The sequence below is a fragment of the Spermophilus citellus genome (assembly GCF_964194105.1).
Source record: "Spermophilus citellus genome assembly, chromosome: 3".
Classification (NCBI taxonomy): domain Eukaryota; kingdom Metazoa; phylum Chordata; class Mammalia; order Rodentia; family Sciuridae; genus Spermophilus; species Spermophilus citellus.
In genome coordinates, this window is record NC_138184.1 from 9,873,805 (window position 1) to 9,895,283 (window position 21,479).

Genomic DNA, 21,479 nt, shown 5'->3' on the forward strand with positions numbered 1-21,479 from the left:
AACTGCTGTTCCCTGGACTTATAAGGAAGATCACAGGCCGTGGAGCCAGCCTGAGTTCAAGACACAGCTATGTCTTTCTGGCTGAGGGACCTCAGTGGCCTCCTAGTTCTCAGGCCTGTTTCCCCATTTGTGAACCTAGGGTTACTTTGCACCCATCTCACAGGGCAGCTGTTGGGACATGGAAATAACAAGCCCTGAGAGCAGGGTCAGGTATGGGGTGGCCTTGAACACTGCCTCCTCTGTACTACCTCCCATACCCCAGGGTTTTCACTGTGACTTCTGTAAACACCTGGCCAGATGTGTCTGCTCCATCCTATGCACCCAGCATTGCCCGTTTCACCCTGAATGCTTCATGAATGAATGAAATAATGAACCGTTTGAAGGACTGTCAGAACCCCACCTCCAACCAGTGACCGCTACCTCTTAAGTGCCTCACCTTAAATCCCACCTCCTCTTCTGGCGCTGGGGTAGACACAGAAGCCAAGAAATCACAGCCAGCCAGGATCTGCATGGGCTGCTTTATTGAAGGGCTAGTTGATTGACAGCTATCCCCACACCGTTCCTTGCCTCCTCTATAAAAGCAGCTCACATTAACACAGAGCTTCCTAGTTAGCACAGGGGAGCTGGCCTCCTACCGAGGCCCAGCCAAGGGACCTGGGGAACGTGGCTCTGACACCCAGTTACAGGCACTGGGAGGAAGGGAAGAAGGGCAGGAAATCCTGTTCACACAGGTGAGGTGCTGGTGAGGTGGGTGAGGAGTCCAGGGAGGTCCCGCTTCAGACTCTGGTGGCTTCCCTTGCCCAGGATGTCAGGAACCTACCCCGAGGGAGCCAGGGCTCCAAAGCCACAGGAGGCTGGGGCTGGAAAATGGAGCAGTTCAAGAGAGTCTGGAGCCAAATGAGGCCAGTTTGGGCCTCTCAGGCCCAGGAGACCCTCAATTCCACCCCAAGTCCACGTGCACACAGCCATGCTTGCAGCCACACCAGCTCACTCACGCTCACACCCATTCCATACACACAGCTCTGGACCCACACCCTGAACCCCTGGAATGTCTCTGGATTGGGACCCGGCAGGTGGGTCCCTGGCAGGCAGGGCCACCAAGGGGTGGGTCCTCTGTGTTGCTACTGATTGGCTGCCTCACAGGCATCTATCCAATCGCTGTACACATCCACTGGTTCTGACAAATCTGAATTGCTGAGGTCAAGGACAATTAGTGGCACTGGACACCCCCCGCCCCATATACCTCTGTTCACCTTAGTGGCAGTCAGACCCCTGCCCTTCATCTTGTTACCACATGTAAGCCAGTGGCACCCATTCTTCTGGGTGGCAGTGGCCCTGTGCCAGGCCACAGTGGGGCTAGAGGCGTAGGGATGGACTCCAGCCCCTTCACCCTTAGCGATCTGCCCCTAATTAGCCCACTCTGGGCAGGACAGCTCTGTTCACCCCCGCCCCTCCCAGCCAAAAGCTGCATTTCCCAAGGATACATGTGATGGGCGTCTGAAATTCCTCTAGGCACACGGTACAAGAGATGACTCCGGTATTGCGAGCACGGTCCCTGATATGGGATAGAGTGAGGTGGAGAGAATGATGAGCAATAAGCCCTTGGTGACCCCCCAAACAGGAGGACTGGGGCAGGATGGAGAACTACAGGCAAAGGGGAGAGACTCAGGTAGCCAGTGGGGCAGGAGGCCTCACCCAGCCCCTTACTCACATTTTCACGTCACAAGACTTTTCGTGGTTGCAGAAAGGACAGGTGAATTGGGTCTCCAGGGTGCCTGTCATCTTCTTCTTGGGGGGTGGTTTCCGTTTTGACTTCCTGCGTCCCATGGCTACAGGTGGGCAAACCTATGGAGGTGAGGGAGGGCAGAAGTCAGAGGCTCATAGTAGCTGGCAGTCCTCTCGTTTGATACTCTGAGAAGCAGACTGGGAAGGGGCCTTGGCGGTGGCCCATGGAATAGGGAGGACTTGTACAATGGTGCCCAAGCTCTACTTCAGGGGGCTGAAGTTCCCAATCCCAAGGCAGAAAGACAGTCCCCTCCCCCAGTGCACTCTGGGTGGCTTTAACCCTTGCTCCCCAACTTACTTAAGCTTTCTGTGCCCTGGTTTCATTGTCTACAAAACAGAGTTAAGGATGCTACCTCAGAGTCCATTAGATCACTAACCACTTTCTACCTTGCTCATCTCTTAAAATGCCAGAAAACTACCTCTTCATCCTCCAGCTACCCATTTCTCCGCAGGTTTTTCTCCGCTGTCTGTGTCCCCTCCCATTCTTTACACTTCTTGTCACTCAACCAAGGTCATCAAAGCCAACACCAACAGTCAGTCCCCCTTTCACGGCACTGGACTCACCTATCCCTCCCATCTTTCCCCTGTAGTTCTCGGGACCCCAGCCTCTCCCTACCCGCTGCCTCCCTGGTGGTCCCCTCTAGCCCTCCTGTCCTCTGCTGCTTCTTCAGCCTCCCCAGTAATAAGAAAGTCCATGAGCTCCATCTTTTGGGCCTCTGCCTGCTCCCTCCACACACCTCCACGGAGGTCCTTGGGCTTCGTGCATCCCACCTCTTCAGCCTCCACCACAGACCCAATGGTCTCCTTGTCTTGGACACAACGTCACCTGATGTCTATGAATGTTTCAAAGTAACATGTCCAAAATTGAGCTCCGGGCACCTCAACCTCTTCTCTTGAAGCTTTCTCCATCTCAGCGGACAGCACCTCCATCTTTCCAGTTTTCAGGCCAAAACCCTTGAACTCATCCTTCTTGTTTTCTTTCTTCCTCATACACCCTTCACCAGACTCTGCCCCTACCCTTCTGAAATACATCCAGAACCTTACCACTTTTTATCACCTCTAAGGCAATCCCCATGGTCTGAGGTGCAGTAATCTCAGCCTCCTCATTCTAATCCCCGTCTTTCTGATCTCCAATTCTGCCTACCTCCTTCTAAGTATAGATTCCACAAGGGCAGGAATTTTTGTCTTTTCTTTGTATCCTCAGAATCTGGAATTGCTCATGGCCATAGAGTTGCCCTCTCCCTCCAACATATATTTACTGAATGAGTGAGTAAGCAGATCCCGGGAACTCTGTTCAATCATACTAATGCCAACAAGGCAGGCAAGGTGTCTGTTCCTGAAGTTCCAATGGAGGATGGCAGGCTTTTATGAAGTAAGCACATAAGCAAGAGAATTTCGTGTATTAGTAAGTGCTATGAAGGTTATTAAACAGGGCAAAGTGAAAGTTTCTGAGGTGAGGCTGCTCCAGATAAGGGGATTGGGAAGGACTCTTTCTGGGTGTCATTTAAGCTGAGGCCTCAATGACAGGAGGCAGTCATGATGCAAAGATGTGCAGGCAGAGGAATGGCCAACTGTAAGTGCCCTGAGGCAAACTGTTTTTTTCCAGAGTGTGGCTGTAGCCCAGAGAGCAATGGAGAGAAGAGTGTGAGATGCAACAGATCAGCTACATCCCACAAGACCTTTAAGGTTTAAATAAGGTGCCACCTGGTCTGTAGCCCATCTTGTCACCTGCCAGGACAGTGTGTTTTATTTTTTTCCTGAACGCTCAACTCTGGCTACAACAAAAATCAGCTCAGGGTGCTCAAAAAAGGCAGTTCTCTGACTCTAATCCTAGACCTCCTCCCATGAGAATGTCAGTTCTGCAGGGACATGTTTTGTTCACTGAATTCCTTGCACGCATAGTGCCTGGAACATATTAAGTACTTAACTACTTATTGAATGAATAAATAAGTCTCCTGAATGAGAGCAACGGAGGGGGCCCAGTATCTCATTTCACCCGGTGATCACAGCACCCGGTGATCACAGCACCACACGTGAGGAATGGATTCTGCCTTGCACAAGAACCAGAGGTCCAGGTGTGTCCTATGGCGCGTCAAGGGAGTGTTGGAAGAGGGTTGATCCCCACCCCCCAAACTGCCGCGACACAAGAGGCGAGGGGCGGGCTGTTTCTCCAAGCTCACCGAGGCCTGGACGTCGCCTCCCGACGACCACCCGAAGGAGGCAGGGCCAGAGCTGCCCAACTTGGAGGGCTAGAGTCCGGAGATCAATTTCCCCGACCAGCCGCCCCCCAAGCCGGGGACCCTGGCGGCTGTTCCAGGACCGCGTGAGTGTCCCAGAGTAGAAGAACGACCAGTCTGGCCCAGCCCCAACGCCCGCCCGCGCGCATGATCACCTGCACTCGCCTTCCCTCGTTGCAAAGGCCCGGTTCGCCCGGGAGACAGTGACTTCCGGCTCTTGGAGGAAGCGGAAATCCCCTTCCCTCTCAGGTCCCGCCCACCCCGCCCTAAGAGACCGGGCAAATAAGCCCCACCGCCTCCAGCTGCTTCTCTGTGCGCACGCGTACTCAACTTTCAGGCAGCGAGGATACAGTGCGCCTGCGCAATGGCCGGTACGACTTGTAATTGTTGCACCGCTTTGTCTCTACTCTTACTTTCTAGTCAAGTTCCCGGGATTGACTGTTCTGGCGCTTCAGGACCAAATCAGTGCTGGGAAGGCGGCCTCGCCGTGGGCTGCACCACTTGCATGGTCTCTCTCAGTTCTAGCCCTAGCCCCTTTCCTTCACTGCCCACCTAGACCTCCACCTCGGGCACCCTGTTCATTTTACAATCCCAGCCTTGAGTAGTAGCAAATACCCTTAAGGCTAAATGAGGTTTGAGGGGGAGATTATAAGAAGCTGTCCTCAAACCGTAAGAGCATCTGCAGATCTCTTAAAAAATTCAAGTTACATTCAGCAAGTCAAGAATCTGTATTCCTAACTAGCTTCTCAGCTGGTCCAAGGACTACACTTTGAGTGCAGAGGTTGGATATGGAATAGGGACCATGTGAGGCCTTGTGGGCCATGTTAAGGCCTTTATTGGATTTTAGGTTGAGGAAGTTATGTTTGGTTTAGGGGTAGGGTTTGGTTGGTTCTTGTTTTTGCTTTCTGGTCTGGGTTCTAAGAAGCCCACTCCAGCTGCTTAGCGAAGAATGAGATGGTAGAGTGGAGCTAAGAGAACATTTTGAAAGCCCTAGCTGTGATTGGACGAAAGATGGTATTACAGAGCTCTGGCGCCTTCCATGAAACTGAGGCAACACAAAGGCCCGCTCCAAACCAGATTTTTGCAATTATGTCAGAAAGATTTCAGTCATACTGATCAGAGTAACAGGCCTGAGTTAATTGAAGGGCTAGAAAAAGAGAAAAGGCACACTCTAGGAAGACAGTAGATCCTCTCAGAGGGGAGGGGGACATTTCAGTACCTCCTGTCCCCCAGTTTTATTAGGAGTCCCAGGAAAGTTTCCAGAGAATCCCACCCAGGAGCCACCTCTTTCTTATTTCTTAGCTTTTGACTGAGCAGGATGACACCAAACTTAAGTTCCTACTGCCATGGCAACTCTAGGTCACTTTGATCCATGCTGATCAGTCTAGCTAGAACCTATTCTTACAGATTTTGGTTAGGGGAAATTAAACTTACCTCCTTGAGTTCTGGGATCTGGTCTTTGTAAGAGTCTCAAAAGTCTCAAAATCCCCCTGTATTCGACAGAGTTCTCTAAAGGAACATAATCAACAGGAAATATAATTATAAAAAGGAGACTTACTAGCTTGGCTTATGTGACCAGAAGCTGGATAGTCCACAATGGCCGTCTGCAGGCTGGAGATTTGGAAGAACAAGTAGCTGCGCAGTCCAACAGGCTGAAGCCTCAGAACAAGAGGGTTCAACCCTAGTCCGAGACTGGAGGCTTTTGGAGAATCACTAGCAGAGTCTGCTTTGGAAGGGTGAAGAAGTGAGAGTCCAAATCCTCAGATGATCGCAGCAGCAATGAAGAGACCGCACTCAAGAAGAACCAAGCTTGCATCTGCTGCTGCCGCCTTGTTCTTCCAGCTTTTATTCCATCCAAGCCGTCATCCTATTGGGCGGTACTTCCCACACTTAGGGAGGGTCTCCATTTCTGTTGGCTATTCCACAAGCCAGTCATTCTTAGACACACCCCACCGGCACACCCATAATCACCTTAATCCTTTCTATTTCTTAATCCAATCAAGTTGATAATTCTAGCCCGGTGTGGTGACGCATGCCTGTGATCCCAGCAGTTTGAGGCTGAGACAGGATAATTAGGAATTTTAAGCCAGTCTCATCAGGCATTCAGTAAGTCAGTGAGGCCCTGTCTCTAAATAAAATACAAAATAGGGCTGAGGATGTGTCTTAGTGTTTGAGTGCCCCTGGGTTCAATCCCCAGGGGGAAAAAAAAAAGTTAACAATTCCAATTAACCATTACACCACCCACTTTAGAATAACTTGGATTCTTATTGCCATTTCGGAGTCTGCAGTTCTCCTGCAGACAACAGGTAATTCGCTGAGGAATGAAACATTCTATTGACTTAAGCCAGATAGGGCTGCAGGTAAATTGCTTTTTTTTTTAACAATTATTTTTTATTGGATACAATATCCTTATTTCATTTATTTTTATGTGGTGATGAGGACTGAACCCAGGGCCCTGCACATGCTAGGCAAGTGCTCCACTGCTGAGCCACAGTCCAAGCCTGGTAAATTGCTTTTTTTAAAAAATATTTTTTAGTTGCCAATGGACCTTTATTTTATTTATTTATATGTGATGCTCAGAATCGAACCCAGTGCGTCACACATGCTAAGCAAGTGCTCTACCACTGAGCCACCACACCAAACCCCCACCCCCCGTAAATTGCTTTTTGAAAAGAGAAAGCATGTGGGGTCTGCACAATGGAACTATTTTTTAGAATTATCCTCTTAACCTCCTGTTCCTATTGCTCATGTCTCTGTAGCCCCTATCAGTGGCCTAGGCTGGGGTAGAATTAGTGGAGGTGGATGGAAGTTTCCACATCTAGAAATCTAATGTGAAGCCAAATTTTGTTTTTTGGACCTAGAATGGGCAGAGAAAGGCCCCAGAATTCCCCCAATTTAGTGAGGACATAAAGGATCAACTCAATGCTTCAGTGCAGCAGAGAAGGCGTGTGGGTGGAAGGGGTTGGCAACTCATCTGAGAGGTTAGGGGAGGCTTCTGTGGAGGCCTGATGCTCAGGTGGAAACCAGAAGTCTGAGTAGGAGTTAAACAGGCAGGGAGTACCTATCAAATTTATGATGGAGTGAAGCAGAGAGAAGAGTCGAGCAGGACTTCTTGTTGTACAGAGCACCTCGGGGCTGCCTCTTACTCAGAGGAGGAATGCTGAGGGGAGATGTTTGAAAGGAAATGAACCACTGCTTGGCCCTGGTGAATGTGAGACAAATGGAGGCATGGAGCAGGCCATTGGAAATGGGAGTCTGGAGCTTGGGAGAAAGTCCTATATGGAATTTTGGGAGTCATTAACATGTGGAGGTTACTGGAAGCCCTGGGGATAGAGGAGGTCACTTGGTGTCAGGGATGAGGGGCAAAGGACAGTGAAGAGGGCTCAGGAGGAGACCAGGAGTATCCACCTCAGACCTTAGCAGGAGGAGACCAGTGAAGTAGGAGGAAAAAGTTGTGTATCTTTTCCTGGAAGTCAACAGAAGAAGGTGTTTCAAGATGGGAAAAGTGGTCAGATGTATCACACATCACTGAGAGTTTGAGGAAGATGAGGAAAGAGAATTGACCATTGACTTTGGCAATGTTTTGATTACTGGGGATATTGATGAGAGCTGTTTCTTTTTTGTTTGTTTGTTTTGTTTTTTGTTTGTTGGAGGGGGTACCAGGAATTGAATTCAGGGGCACTCGACCACTGAGCCACATCCCCAGCCCTATTTTGTATTTTATTTAGAGACAGGGTGTCACTGAGTTGCTTAGCATGTCACCATTTCTGAGGCTGGCTTTGAAATTGCAATCCTCCTGTCTCAGCCTCCTGAGCCACTGGGATTACAGGCGTGGGCCACCATGCCTGGCTGATCTGTTTTTCATTTTAGCATTCCAGAAAATAATTTGTAATGCAATTTATTTTAAATGAATGGATCTCCAAGATGTCCCCTAGGGGGCAGTGTTATCCTTGGAACTGCCCTGCTGGAAGACCCTTTTCTCAGTGCTGGCAGACAGAAAGCTGAATACACAGGATGGGAGCATACCATACATGCAACCTTGCAACTTGCTATTTCCAATGATTGGTTTATACATATTCGCATAACTCTTGTTTTCAGTAGCTACCCAGTCCATAGTGCAATTCAGCCATAGTGTATCCAAATATCATTCTGCTAATGAACAATCTCAAGAGCTTTTGAGATACCAGTAGTATGTTCCTTTTTATTATTGAGTTGTGTTCTATTAAATACTTGTTCCATAGTTTGTATATACTTTCATCTGCTAATAATGTTGGGTTATTTCCAGTTTGTGGTAATTTCTTTTTTCTTTTCTTTCTTTTTTGTGTCTCATAGAACCGTTATGATTTATCTCAGGGGGAAGGGTGGCAGAATGTGCCACCCCCAAATATGCCACTTTGTCATACAAATTATTCTGAATTAGAAGCTGCTGAAAGTCGGTAGGTGTAAGAAGCCCCTCTGACCTCCTTTGCTTCCCCCCCTCCCCAGTGCTAGGGATGGAACTCAGGGCCTTGCATATGCTAGGCAAGTGCTTTTCCACGGTGTTTACCTCTCTTTGCTTCTTGAATGCAAGAGATAAACCTCTAGATGAAAGATACCTTCCCTAAACCAAGAGGAAAATAATATCCATCTTTTCAGAAGACAGAAGTCACAGCTGAATACAATTTGTTCAGACCAACCTATATATTTCTAGGTATTTTTCCACCATTAACTGCCCTAGCCCATGCCCCTTTATCTTATTATATTTTCATAATTGACAATTGTGTCCAAATCAGTAGATAAGGTATTGGACTCTGCTTCTTTGGGTCTTCATTTCCTTTTGAGGGCTCTTGTGTCTCATAGAACTTATATTAAATAAACATGCATGCTTTTCTCCTGCTAATCTGTTTTATGTCAATTTAATTATAAGTCTCATCCAAAGACCCAGGAGGGTAGAAGAGAAATCCTGTCTTCCCCTACACAGGTCTCTGGTGGATGTTCATTTTCACCTTTTACTGTGACTTATTTATTTTTAAATTGGCTAATTTAAAAAATTTCTTTCTTTGTTGTGGTGCTAGGGTGGGACCCCAAGGCCTGGTGCATGCTAGGGAAGTGCTCTACCACACTCCCGATATTTTATTTTGGTACCAGGAATTTGAACCAGGGGAACTTAACCACTGAGCCTCATCCCCAGCCCTTTTTATTTTTTGTTTTGAGACAAGGTCTCTCTACATTGCTGAGGATGGCTTTGAACTTGCAATCCTCCTGCCTTAGTCTCCCGAATCACTGGGATCACAGGCATAGCCACCACTCCCGGCCCAAATTTATTTTTGCATATGGTCTAAAATAGGGTTCAGGATTTGACTTCTTATGACCAGTCAAAACTCACCTCCTTTCCCATGAAGCTGCATATCCCTCAACTTATCATCATGTTCATCTATGACCCTGAATTTGTTCCTGGATAGTCTCTTGCTGTTTGCAGAGCTGATATCACACTGCTTTGATGATAGTGTGCTTTGTCTTATCTTCCTACTCATGCTTCTTGGCCTGGAATGGTGACTAGGAAGTGGCAAGGTCTCACTCTCTGTGACATTGTCTGCTGGTGATATGAGGATGCCTGTCCCTTTCCCAGCACCTGGTGTGCAGCCTGGAATGGGAGTTGAAAATATCCAAATACCCAAGGTGGCTGAAGCCAGTAGTGGTTATTTGGGAAAATTGAGAAGAGGTGAGACCTTGTGACCAGGATGGGGAACTTTGCCATCATGGTCCTTGCATTTAGAAGTCTTTCTTTCTTTCCCTCCCTCCCTCCCTCCCTCCTTCTTTCCTTCCCTCCCTCCCTCCCTCTCTCCTTCTTTCCCTCCCTCCCTCCCTCCCTCCCTCCTTCTTTCCTTCCCTCCCTCCCTCCCTCCCTCCTTCTTTCCCTCCCTCCCTTCCTTTCTTTTTTGGTACTGGAGGTTGAACTCAAGGGCACTCAACCCCTGAGCTACATCTCCAGGCCTTTTTAAAAGTTTTGAGACAGGTTGGGCACAGTGGCACACACCTGTAATCCCAGCAGCTTGGGAGCCTGAGGCAGGAGGATTGTGAGTTCAAAGCCAGCCTCAGCAACTGCAAGGTGCTAAGCAACTCGGTGAGACCCTATCTATAAATAAAATACAAAATAGGGCTGGGGATATTGCTCAGTGGTCAAGTGCCCCTGAGTTCAATCCCTAGTACAAAAAAAAAAAAAAAAAATTGAGATAGGATCTCACTAAAATGCCCAGGCTGGCCTAAACTTGCAATCCTCCTGCCTCAGCCTTCAGAGTAACTGGAATTCCAAGCATGCTGCCAGGCTGGGCTCCAAAACGCATCCATCTAATGATGGTCAAGGGCTAGCTGGTACTGTTTCCTCAGTTGGACAGAAGACCTCAAGGGCCATTGCCCACCGTGCCTTGTTCCTCAGTGTCCTTGGGTCACCAGCTGCTTGTCTCAGAGCTTTGTTACTTGGTGCCCATGGAAATTAGTGCAAAGGAGGGGGCCTGGGTTACAATCCTTCCCTTTGCCACTCGTTTCCCATGTGACATTGAATGTGTCACTTCTCCTTTCTGAGCTCTGGGTCCTGGGAACAAGGACATTGGGCTAAAGTGATCTCTGATTCAGACCCCTGCCTTTCCTGAGTCAGTGGGACAAACCAGGATGGCTGTGAACTGCCCAGATTGTTGGAGTTGAGTGAGGGTCTAAGCCAGGAGCTGTGATGTATGTGTATAGCCTCGACTACTCCAGAGGCTGAGGCAAGAGGATCCTTGAGCCCAGGAGGCCGAGGCCAGCCTGGATAATATAAGGAGACCCTGTCTCAAAAAAGAAAAAAGAAAAAAAAAATTGAGGGTCTGCCACTTCTTATGCCTAAACTTGGACTTGATATTTAAGATACTTAATCTGTCCCAGCCTCTTTAATGTCCTCTGAGAAATAAGGAGGATTCTGGCGCTTGTCTCATGGATCAGGATCAGAAGTGAGGGGGTTTTCTGGTTTTGCCTTTTTTATTTTTTGATGCCAGGAATTGAACCCAGGGGTGCTTAATCACTGAGCCATATTCCCAGCCCTTTTTATTTTTTGAGACAGGGTCTCTCTAAGTTGCTTAGGCCTACTGAGTTGCTGAGGCTGGCTTCCAACTTGCAATCCTCCTACCTCAGCCTCCTGAGTTGCTGGGATTATTATAGAATTGTGCCACTGTGACTGCCTTGCCTTTTTTTTTTTTTTTTTTTTAAGAGATAGGGTCTTTTTTTTTTTCACGAACTGCTACATTTTATTTTTGCACCAAAGGAAAATAAAAGAACCAATTTACTAAGCAGCTCAAAAACTGTTAAGTGTTCAATGATCAAGAAGGAAATGAGGTCAGAAAGCAAACTTTTCACTTCCTCCCAAACATATTATTGCAAGTATCACAGAAACAATACTGATTTTCAACATACAGAAGTTAATCAAAAAGGAGAATACTGCAGATATACAGGTCAGACTGGGAGCAGTGATCCAAGAAGCTTGAATAACCAAGCAGCTCTTTCTGTCCATATTCCAGGCTCATCAAATTCCTCCTATTTCAAAGTAGATATCCACATGCAGAAATCTTGGCAGCTCCAAATATATTAGTCTAGCTGTTTCACATGGCATCTCCACAAGCCGGGCCCCAACTCAAATTCTGTACAGGAAGTTCCCATTGCTGTCAAAGAACTCCCGTCCCCTCTGCACTACTTTGCTGCTGAAGTTCTGGTGCCGTAGCTCCCCTGTCTTCAACATTTCCAGTTTCTCATCACTTGGCAATCCGTTACTGTCAGTTCTTCTGGTACCTACACAATCATTGGAGTATTTTTGCAGCTCTCTCTGATGATCTAAGGCTGCAGTGATAGGCTCAAAGCTTTCCTTCTTCAAGCCCTGGATTCCTTTATTCCTTCCCTTTTGTCTCAGTACATTTGTACTGTGAGTTTTTGACTCTATCACTGTCAAAGCTGTGCTGTGATGCTGACCTTCAGATGTGGCTTCATCCCCTGGCATCAGAAAAGAGTTTGTTACAGAGTGGCCTGCAGCAAGTGGCTTCACAGTATCTCTAGAGCCCTGGAGCTGCCGGAGTGAGTGGGCAAACTCAGCTTTCTTAAGAACTTTTTGGTCCTGCTTCAGTTTCTGTTCTAAAGTGGGTACAAATTTACTTTTTAAAACCCTTCGGATAACATCGGTGCTGACATCAAAACCTTCAGCCAACCTGGGAACTGACCAGGACTCAGCAAATTCCTTATGTAAATACCGTATCTGCTCTATGGCTTCCCATGTCAGAGTTCTGGGCGGGGCACCTGGCGCCTCCATTTGCCTCTGAATTTTCTGGAATCGAATGGCTTTTTTTCTGTCCTTTCAGGGTGCTGGGGGAGAGAACCAATGGCAGAAGCCATGCATGGAAGCAAGATGGGTGTTTGAAAAGTCTTGGGCTAAATCACCAAGAGCCCAGCCCTCTTTTGTGACAGTAAAGGCCACGGGGCCATGTTTGCCAGCTTAACGCCGCTCTGTCCACCGACCCCCAAATCTAACACCTACAACAATAACTGCCCGTAAGCATGCTGAACTATCTAAAAGTGTAACGAAATATACGTCACTAGCGAAGGAACCTGTGGTCGCAAGGGAGCTGAACATCTGTCCCTACTCCGCTAACAACTAGAAGAAGAAACTCGCCCAGGCCCAAGGCCAGCTTCAGGCTGAGGGCCGGGAAAGGAGCTAGTAAACCAGCCTCCAGCAGCCCGCCACCCTACAGCACCGAGATAGGGTCTTAGTATGTTGCCCAGGCTGGCCCCAGACTCCTGGGCTTAACTGATCTTCCTTCAGCCTTCTGAAGTTCCCCATCCTAGTCACAAGGTCTCACCTCTTAGTTTTCCCAAATAACCACTGCTGGACTCAGCCACCATGGGTATTTGGATATTTTCAATTCCCCGTTCCACTCTGCACACAGGTGCTCTCCACTGCATTGGCATGTAGTGGTGGTGTTCTTTAGCTAATAGGCTTGGCTGATAGTTATGCCAGCCAGGTAAATGTCAGCTGGAACCAACTCAGGGTTGCACTTTGGTAAGATCGCTTTATTTAATTATACTATACTATATGTGCCTTGTCCCTAAGACAACAGTATTAACATCTATGAGATAGCAAATAAAAGAGGTCACTTCCCCAAGTAACATTCCGTCCAGGTTGCTATTTTGCTTCACTCAGCTGGACAGACAGTTGGAGCCAAACAGTGAGGTCCCTGCCCTGTAGCCACTGCAGTGGTGGTTGAAGGTGAGCCAAGGGAGCGGTTACTGTGGCTTGCCTTGCACCCGTGGCTCAGCCGTGTGTGGGTGAATGTTTCTCAACTCTCCCTCAGAGGGGAACTTTGCCCCTGAAGCTGTCAGCTCAGCATGAACACTCTGCTTTCTGTGTTGATCCTAAGTGGGGGTGTGGGGCTGGGATGTGACTCAGTGGTGGAGCACTTGCCTTGCATGCATAAGGCCCTGGATTCCATCCATAGCACCCAAAAGGAAAAAAAATCTGTATTCACCCCAAGAAACAGGCCCTGAAATAATTGTTCTAGAAGTTTTCCTTCATGTATATTTTCACAGATGTATAAAAGCATTGGTCCACGGATATCTATAGCAGCTTTGTTGGTGAAGATTGAGGGCTGGGGTTGTGGCACAGTGATAGAGCGCTTGCCTAGCATGTGTGAGGCACTGGGTTCAATGCTTTGCACCATATTAAAAAAAAAAAAGTTACAAAAAAAAAAAAAAGGGAAGATTGAAAAAGGCCTCAAAGATCACCAGCAAGGAGCCAGTGACATGAGGTGGAGGCTCCGTGGCTGTCCAAACAAAGGCAATCTGGGCTGGCTGTGTGGCTCGAAGCTAGCATACTTGCGGAGAGGCACCAGTTACTGGGTTTGATTCTCAGCACTCCCAAGAGAAGGTGACAAAAAAAAAAAAAAAAAAGCAATTCACCCTGAGAGCAAATCCTGTTTATCCAGAAACATGTCTGCACGTGTAGAAAAGAATGTGCAAGATCACTGCTTGCAGCACTGTTTGAGGGTTGCAAAATGATTGGAAATAATTCAGATGACCCTCAGTACATAATAAAAACAATGGTATACAAAGGGGACCTTTGGGGCAGATGGAAATGCTGTGTGTGGGTCTGTGCCTTTTTCAAAACTTATCAAACCAGGGATGGGGGTGTAGCTCAGTGGTAGGGTGTGTGCTCAGCATTCATGAGGTCCTAGGTTCCATCCCCAAAAGCAAAGTTCAGATCAGTGAGAAGGAGGAAAAAAGCCAATTACCCTTTGTTTTGATTTGCACCAAGAAATTCAGGGGGGGGGGAAGACATGGCATTTATAAAAAGGCATTTCCTCAGGAGAGGGGAAGGAATGGGGTGAGCTGGGACGGGGAGGGGGTGAGGGATTACACTTTTCTATGAACTTCAGATTGTGAATGGTGTGAACGTGTCACTGGATCCATATATAAACCAACAAAAATGAATGTCCTCAGACAAACCATGGAAGAACCGTGGTTAAATAGTGGAAGGACCCCATGCAGAATTGTGTGTGTCACTTTGGGGTAGAAAAGGAGGATGTTGGCTGGGGGTGTGCCTCAGTGGCAAAACACAAGCTTAGCATGCCCAAGGCCCTAGTTGAACCCCCAGCACCTCCAAAAATAAGAAAAAACACAAAAGAAGGATTTTTTTATTATGAAAAAAATCAACTTATTTCTAGAAAAAGAATATAATAATGGCAGCTGCCGCTGGGAAGAGGGAAGGCACAGGTTGAGGTTTTTGGTACTGGGTATTGCTCTTGGGGGTGCTATTCCACTGAGCTAGATCTCCAGCTCTATTTTCGGCGGGGGGTACCAGGGATTGAACTCAGAGGCACTCAACCACTGAGCCACATCTCCAGCCCTGTTTTGTATTTTATTTAGAGAGAGGGTCTCACTGAGTTGTTTAGTGCCTCGCTGTTGCTAAGGCTGGCTTTGAACTTGCAATCCTCTGGCCTCAGCCTCCCAAGTCCCTGGGATTACAGATGTGCATCACCATACCTGGCTAGGAGGAGGGCATGGTTTGGAGAGAGGGCCTGCAGATTTGGCCTAGAAGACTTGCTTTATTTTGTATCTTTCTTCCTGCTTGTTTTGTTTTTGTTGTTTGTTTGTTTTGTTTTTTTTGAGACCTGGTCTCACTATTTTACCCCAGGTTGACCTTGAACTCCTGGACTCAAGTGATCCTCTTGCATCAGCTTCCCAAGCCACAGCACCTGGCTCTTGATTTTTACTTAAAATCATATGCATGTATGAGGACACTTGGTTATGGATAGGGTTAGGAGGTGGTGGAAGCAGGGGGCAGAGGCTCAGGGGAGCCCGGGCGCTCTAACCCTAAAGAGACAACACATTCCAGGCACACATGAAGCCTTGACAGTTATGCTTTTATTAAATGGCAGTAACAGAAACATGATTGCTTCAGGAACAAGTTTTCCCTCTCTTCCTCCCGGCTCCCCAAAACTCAGCCTAGGTGAGTCTGGCCATGGGGAGTGACATGCCGGCCGGAACACATGTCCATGCTTCTTTCACATGTGTGGGCATCTGTGCCACCATGGCCATGTGGTGCTGTGGCTCTCTTTCCTGCTCTGCCAGCGCACCAGGGGCCTGAGAGACAACCTACCTGTGGCTAGGGTCTCCACAGGGCCACGCACCACCCTTGCAGAAGCCCCACTGCCTCCGGCCTCCAAGTGGGCAGGCAGGGTCCTCCTGGGTGTTCAGGGTTTGGCTCGCTTGGGCAGGCTGGTCTTGAAGAGGGATTTTCCCGAGGCTTCGATGTATGTGACGGTCATCTCCTTAGGGCTTATCTCCACGTAGGCAAAGCCACCCAGTGAGTCCTCGGACCCATAGTGGAAGCGCAGGTAGCCGTTGGGGACTTTGCGCTGGTGCCGCACTGAAGGGTCCATGAAGTTGCCTGCCCCACTCAGTACATAGCCCACTCCGTTCTCATCTTGAAGGTACTGAGGATAGAGGAGGAGGCAAGGTCAGTGGAGTCCTCAGCCCTGACTTGGGGTGAACCAGGGGTTCCACCCACAGCTGCCTTGGGTACAGGGCCAAATTTGTCCCTGACCCCATGATTTTTTTTTTAGCAAAATGCACAACCCCCCTGACCTCAGTTTCCCCTACAGGGGTGTATTAATGCCACCTCACAGGTACAGCACTAGTAAGCAACTATTGTCATGACTTTTATGAAACTTTAGGGTATTTTCCTGGAAAATTCAAGTTCAAACCCTTCAGAAGGCCCCAGGAGGCCCCCAAACAGCAGGAGGACACCAGAGCTAAGAACCTGGCTCCCCTCCCCACCCACAGAGTCCTCACCTGCAGGTTGTGGTCATGGCCGCACAGGTAGGCAGTGACCCCATATTTGACCAGCAGTGGCTGTAGGTGCTTGACCAGGCAGCGGGTGGGTCCATGCTCAGCAATCGACCACACAGGATAGTGGCCGGCCACCAGCACGTAGTCCTCTTTGGCAGCCGCCAGCTGCTTCTTGAGCCAGGACATCTGGGCTCGGGCCAGCGTCAGGTCTTTGGGCCTCTCAGGCTGCTGGCTGAGGAAATCATTCGAGTTGCCACACAGCGTCACAGTGTCCAGCATGAAGATAGCCACAGACGTGTTGGTCCGTGGGATCTTGAAGTGCAGGCGGTAGAAGGGGCTGGGGAAGTTCCTGTGGAGGAAACCGAGGTCAGGTGTGAGCATTTTGGGCAGAGAAGCACCAGAACTGTCTCGGGTCCCTTTATCGCTGTGCGTGAGAGGCAGAGCAGGCTCACCAGCGCTTGGAGACCTTGGAGTAGGCAATCTGTGCCGAGACGTTGCCCAGGTGGTCATGGTTCCCCGCCAGCACATACCAGGGCACATTACGCAGGGAGCGGTCAGAGAACACATCCTCAAAGGTCTCCTGCGGCCGACAGAAAGGACACCCCCATCAACAAGGGTCAACAGCTACCCCAATGCTGCCACAATCAGGGCCCAGGGCCCAGGGAGTTGGTGCGTGTTCCAGGCACTGGTCAGCTTCCCTTTGCCCTCCCCAGAAGGTCACCAAATTGGGTGGCTTCTTCCCACTGCCATCCTCCTCCTTTGCCAATCACACACCTGGAACCTCTTGTCATTGACATCATGCACGCCATTGAAGTAGAAGTTGTCCCCCAGGGACAAGATCAAGTCTGCACCCATGGTCTGCACAGTTCTGGCCATCTCCTTAGCGTTGGCTATCTCCCGGGCTGTGTGGAACGGGGCATTGGGGACTCCTCCCCAGTCACCCACAGCCACAAAGCGCAGGGTGGGGGTGGGGGCAGTACAGTCAGCCAGAGGGAGCAGCAGCGAGGCTTGCAGGACCAGCAGCACCATCCATGTGTCCATCTGGAGGGGAGAAAACATGTCTGGGGCCCTGGCTGAGGCTGGGGAGCAAACCCTTGAGACCCCAGGCTGCCCTGCTCTGAGAGAAGAGGAGACCCCTCCCTACAGGGCTGGCGCGACAGGAAACCCTTGGGTGTCGAGTTGCCAGGACACTGTGGCATGAACTGGCTGAAAGGACTCCAGGGGCCAGGAAGAGTGGCTCTGCAGGGCCCTTCCACCCTCCCTCATTCTGTTGTGCCCAGCACTCACCCTGGGGGAGACACAAGTCAGGCTGTGGGGGCTACGAGAGGCAGGTGGGCTCCAGGGCAGAAGTGGAGGTCACAGAGCCTTTATTCCCTGGGGTGGAAGCGGATCACTAGAGAGGATGATGCAGTTTCTCCGAGGACTGTCCCAGAAGCCCTCCCCTTGGGTCATGTGAGCCCTGGACTTCCCCCAGAACTGGACATGGGATTCTGGCAGGAGGTCTGGACTCCCGTGGGAAGCAGCGCTGCCTGCACAGCCTCTGGGCTGCCTGCAGGGGCTCGTTTGTGTTGTGGGCAGAGGTGTCCTGTGTTTCCGAGTGTGTCTGTGCATCTGTGTATGTGCACGCGCATGTGTGCATGAGGCTGTGGGTTGTATACTACGTATCTGAGAACATCATGCACATCTGTGTTCTCTGAAGACACGCTTGTCCGACCATGTCTGGGTGGGACTGTTTCCTGTGTGTGGCTGATCAGGCCTGTCTGGGTCTCTGTTCTCTGCAGGGGAGGCCTGGGCTGTGGAGACATGTCTGCTGAGCCAGCAAGTCCTGTGTTAACGCGCTCGAGTTCTCCTGCAGAGCATTGTGTAGAAGTTTGTGTGGACCAGAATTTGCAAGTCCATCTTACAGGCCGAGTTGTGCTGTGTGTGTCTCAGGGATGTGTTGTTTGACAACATCTGAGCGTGGGACTCTCCAGTGCTCTCCCACTTCTCCATCCCCCACAAAAGCGGCAGTGGTGGCCTCCCTTTTCCAGGAAGTCGTCCCACACCCTTCCCTCATCTCCTACCCCCCTTTCCAGCAGGAGGAACCCAGGCAGGAGGCCTCTGGAGACACCTCATGTGACTGCAGCCTTCTGTCCCTCATACCCTGAGCAGCTGCCGGCAGGCGGTTCATGGAAGCCCAGCCTCAGAGGGAGGGGAACAGGGCTGGGTAGTGCAGGGGTGTGGCCTGCTCCTCACCTCCTGGCCTCCCTCCTCTGCTTTGAACACCGCCCAGACGCGTTCCCTGAACACTCACCACCAGTCCCTCCAATCCCTGCGAGCGAGCGCGGATGGAGAAACCCTCATTCAATGTCAAGGACACAGGCACAGAGAGGGTCGACGGTCACCCAGCTAGGGCTGGCTGTGGGTCCCCTCTCCCTACCCCCCAACCTCTCAGCCGAGACAAACAGGAAGGAAGTGAGTAAGAGGGCAGGCTGAGACCCCTCCCCCGGGGGCGCGGTGCCGAGAGCCCTGGCCGGGGATCTCACCTGCGGTGGGTGGGTTCAGGGTCGAGCCCAAGCGCTGCCACCCGAGCTGAGATGCAGATCCACAGGGTGCTCGCTCTGGGGCTGCCCGGGTTTTAAGAAGGTGGCAGCCGGCCGGCCCTGCCCGCGGGCCCCAGGCCAGCCCCAGGTGAGCCTAGGCGGAGAGGGCGGGTGCCTCCGCCTCCCCACCCCGAACCCGGAGCCGCCACCAAGAGCCGCCACGCCTCCCAGAGGCCGGCTTGGCGTCTGTGAAATGGACCAAGGACTCCAGAAGCTGCTCAAACCCATGCATTGAGGTTGTGGCTTGGCCGAGAGGTCAGCTCCAGGACCCGATCGCCTCCTCCTCCTCCCGCACCTCCAGCCCAGACGCCAACTGGGAGTTGCCACCTGCCCAACGCACTTGGGGCGCCCACTGGCCCTCCGCCCCTGGTGGTAGCGGTGGAGGAGCCTCAACTCTGGGCTGAGCCAAGATCTAGGAAGGAGGCCTGACATCTTCAGCCGCGGGCTCCTGGACTTTAAAATGTGTGTGAAAGGCTGGGGGTGTCGCTCGGAGGTAGAGCGCTGGCCTAGCATGCACGAGGCCCTGGATTCCATCCCCAGCACCAAACAAACAGAAGAGAGGGGAGAAGAGTCAATTTTTTCCTTAGAATTCCAAAAGGCATGAGTAACCCCAGAGCCCTAGAAAGGAGCTTAACTCCTTTCCCATCCGCCACCCTCCACCCAGGGGATAATGTATGGAAAAGTGAAAAATAGCGACTTTGCAATGGCAGACACCTGGCAGATGCCACTTTAAGGAAATAATCCAGATGAAACGTCATAGTTATCTCTCATTGGTACCATGTGTCTTTCTGCTAATGTCTGAGGACACCTCCTGTCTGTGGTTTCTTTCAGAAACTCATAACCACAAGCTGTTGTTGAGAAAAATAAATAACAGACAAGCCCACATCGAAGAACAGTCAACAGAATACCTGACCAGTGCTCTACAAACACGTCCAGAGTTGTTGTAGACTGGAGGGGACCAAGGAGGCATGAGGACTGGATGAAGTGTGGGGTCCTGGACGGATTCTGTACAAGAAAGAGGATGTGTGGAAAACTGATGAAATCTGGAGAAAGCCTTGAGTTTTGTAAATAGCAACACAGCCAAGAAATGCATTTCTCACTGGGCCTGGGGGTAATCCCAGTGGCTCAGGAAGCTGAGGCAGGAGGATGGGCAGCCTCAGTTCAGAAAGTTCAAAGCCAGCCTCAGCAACTTAGCAGGCACTCAGTGAGACCCCCATCTCTAAATAAAATACAAAATAGGGCTGAGGATGTGGCTCAGTGGTCAAGTGCTCCTGAGTTCAATCTCTGGTACCCTTCCCTCCCCAAAAATGCATTTGTCTTCTTTTATTTTTTTGGTAAGAAATGAGGTCTCGCCATGTTACCCAGGCTGGCCTTCAACTTCCAATTCAAATGATCCCTGTTCCTCACCAGAGCCGCCTGAGAAGCTGGATGGGCACCACTATACCCTGGCTGAACATCTATTACTTTTTCTATGCCTGCATTTATCTTTAGAAAAATAGGATACTCTTGGTACCGTTTGATAACTGTTTAAAAAATTTAATTAATTAATTAATTAATTCTTTTAGTTTAATGATCTTCATTGGCTTTACTTTCAGTTCTAGAATTGGGCAATGCTTCAGTCCATTAAGTAGAGAAAGTGTTTCCTTATGACTTTTTCACTTAAGTTAGTGAAGCCAGAATTAGACAGGCAGTCAGTGTAGATAGGTAAATCAAGTCAAGTCCGATCGAGGAGGCCAATTTTGAGTGAGTCTGGGGTGTTGGAGACTGTTCCCTGGGGGATTAAAATGTTAATTCCTTCAGAGCCCTTCTTCCTCCCTTAGCAAGAGCCTGTCCCTGCTCCAACCTGCTTCCAAGGTAACCTGTCGCAGGAATTTGCTCTCCCTACAGGAAGCCATAAGGTTGTTAATGTGCCCTGGGCTACTCACCCTGCTCTTCCCCCTTCAGCCCACCTGTTTCCCACTTTTGGTCCTCCCAGGGAGCATTCCTGGGCCTTGTCACATATGCAGGAAGAAGGATGGAAGGATAAGGGGGAAAGGGCAGGAGAACAAAGGAAGCCAAGGACACAGAATAGGGGCAGAACACCTCGCTTCTGGGGATACCAGGATACCAGCTATGGCCCCCTTCTCCCTCTCGGGCGAAGTCTATGTTACCCCCTTTTAAATAAATCCTGCTTTATATATGCTTGTCTTGGCGTGCCTCTCTAATGTTCAAACTTCAACATGTGGGGAAGCAGGAGTCCTCACCGATAACCGGCAGTATCATTCACACTTTATTTTTTAAATTTATAAAAGCAAAAAACAAAACAAAATAATCACAGCATGTGTGCATGATTAAAGTTAAGTAGACCTAGGGGGCTGGGAGTGTGGCTCAATTGTAGAACATACTTAGTACCTGCAAAGCCCTAGTTTCAATCTCTGGAATCCTCCCCACCCTTAAATAAGTTAATTTAACTTATTTAAATAATTAACTTATTTAAATAAATAAGTTAAATTAACCATAATTTCTTCAGGGGAGGCATGTGATAAAACCTGTGGAT

General features: G+C 49.6%; 3 protein-coding genes across 11 annotated transcripts in view; all 3 read right to left on the reverse strand.

Annotated features, from left to right (window-relative positions):
• Positions 1-499: 499 nt before the first annotated feature.
• ELOF1 (elongation factor 1) lies at positions 500-4,269 on the reverse strand. 3 transcript variants are annotated; one of them, XM_081287383.1, is made up of 4 exons: positions 4,178-4,269; positions 1,712-1,845; positions 1,485-1,555; positions 500-1,186 (listed from the first exon to the last, which is right to left on the reverse strand). In XM_081287383.1, exons 2-4 carry the CDS (start codon positions 1,825-1,827, stop codon positions 1,122-1,124), a joined length of 252 nt encoding a protein of 83 aa, XP_081143509.1. In that variant the 5' UTR covers positions 1,828-1,845; positions 4,178-4,269; the 3' UTR covers positions 500-1,121. The 3 variants fall into 3 exon arrangements, with proteins under 3 accessions (XP_081143509.1, XP_081143508.1, XP_081143510.1); XM_081287382.1 differs by lacking the exon at positions 4,178-4,269 and adding an exon at positions 3,966-4,171; XM_081287384.1 differs by lacking the exon at positions 4,178-4,269 and adding an exon at positions 3,819-3,959.
• A 6,999-nt stretch (positions 4,270-11,268) lies between these two features.
• On the reverse strand, positions 11,269-12,917 carry LOC308643223 (neugrin-like; the record flags this gene model as incomplete). The annotated part of the gene is made up of 3 exons (XM_081283137.1): positions 11,269-12,369; positions 12,607-12,623; positions 12,875-12,917. 3 exons carry the CDS (start codon positions 12,915-12,917, stop codon positions 11,662-11,664), a joined length of 768 nt encoding a protein of 255 aa, XP_081139263.1. The 3' UTR covers positions 11,269-11,661.
• A 2,495-nt stretch (positions 12,918-15,412) lies between these two features.
• The window catches only part of ACP5 (acid phosphatase 5, tartrate resistant), a 44,265-nt gene continuing 38,198 nt past the window's right edge, over positions 15,413-21,479 (reverse strand). For 2 of the 7 annotated variants that reach the window (XM_081285998.1, XM_081285997.1), the window contains 6 exons: positions 19,852-19,948; positions 17,649-17,754; positions 17,136-17,402; positions 16,814-16,941; positions 16,365-16,710; positions 15,413-16,006 (listed from right to left, as the gene is read on the reverse strand). In XM_081285998.1, coding sequence (XP_081142124.1) covers positions 15,764-16,006; positions 16,365-16,710; positions 16,814-16,941; positions 17,136-17,402 — 984 coding nt within the window. In that variant the 5' untranslated portion in view covers positions 17,649-17,754; positions 19,852-19,948 and the 3' untranslated portion in view covers positions 15,413-15,763. Of the gene's footprint in view, positions 16,007-16,364; positions 16,711-16,813; positions 16,942-17,135; positions 17,403-17,648; positions 17,755-18,654; positions 19,594-19,851; positions 19,949-21,479 lie in introns of those variants that run through there. The other 5 variants (XM_081286003.1, XM_081286001.1, XM_081285999.1 and 2 more) reach the window with 4 other exon arrangements.

Excerpts from the sequence above, each read along its gene's own strand:
- ELOF1 (XM_081287383.1), bottom strand. The coding sequence starts at position 1,827 with ATGGGACGCAGGAAGTCAAAACGGAAACCACCCCCCAAGAAGAAGATG. Across the intron at positions 1,556-1,711 it reads AAGTCTTGTGACGTGAAAAT|GGACCGTGCTCGCAATACCG; the intron begins GTGAGTAAGGGG and ends ATCCCATATCAG. Across the intron at positions 1,187-1,484 it reads ATTTCAGACGCCCATCACAT|ATTTGTCAGAACCAGTGGAT; the intron begins GTATCCTTGGGA and ends TCAGCAATTCAG.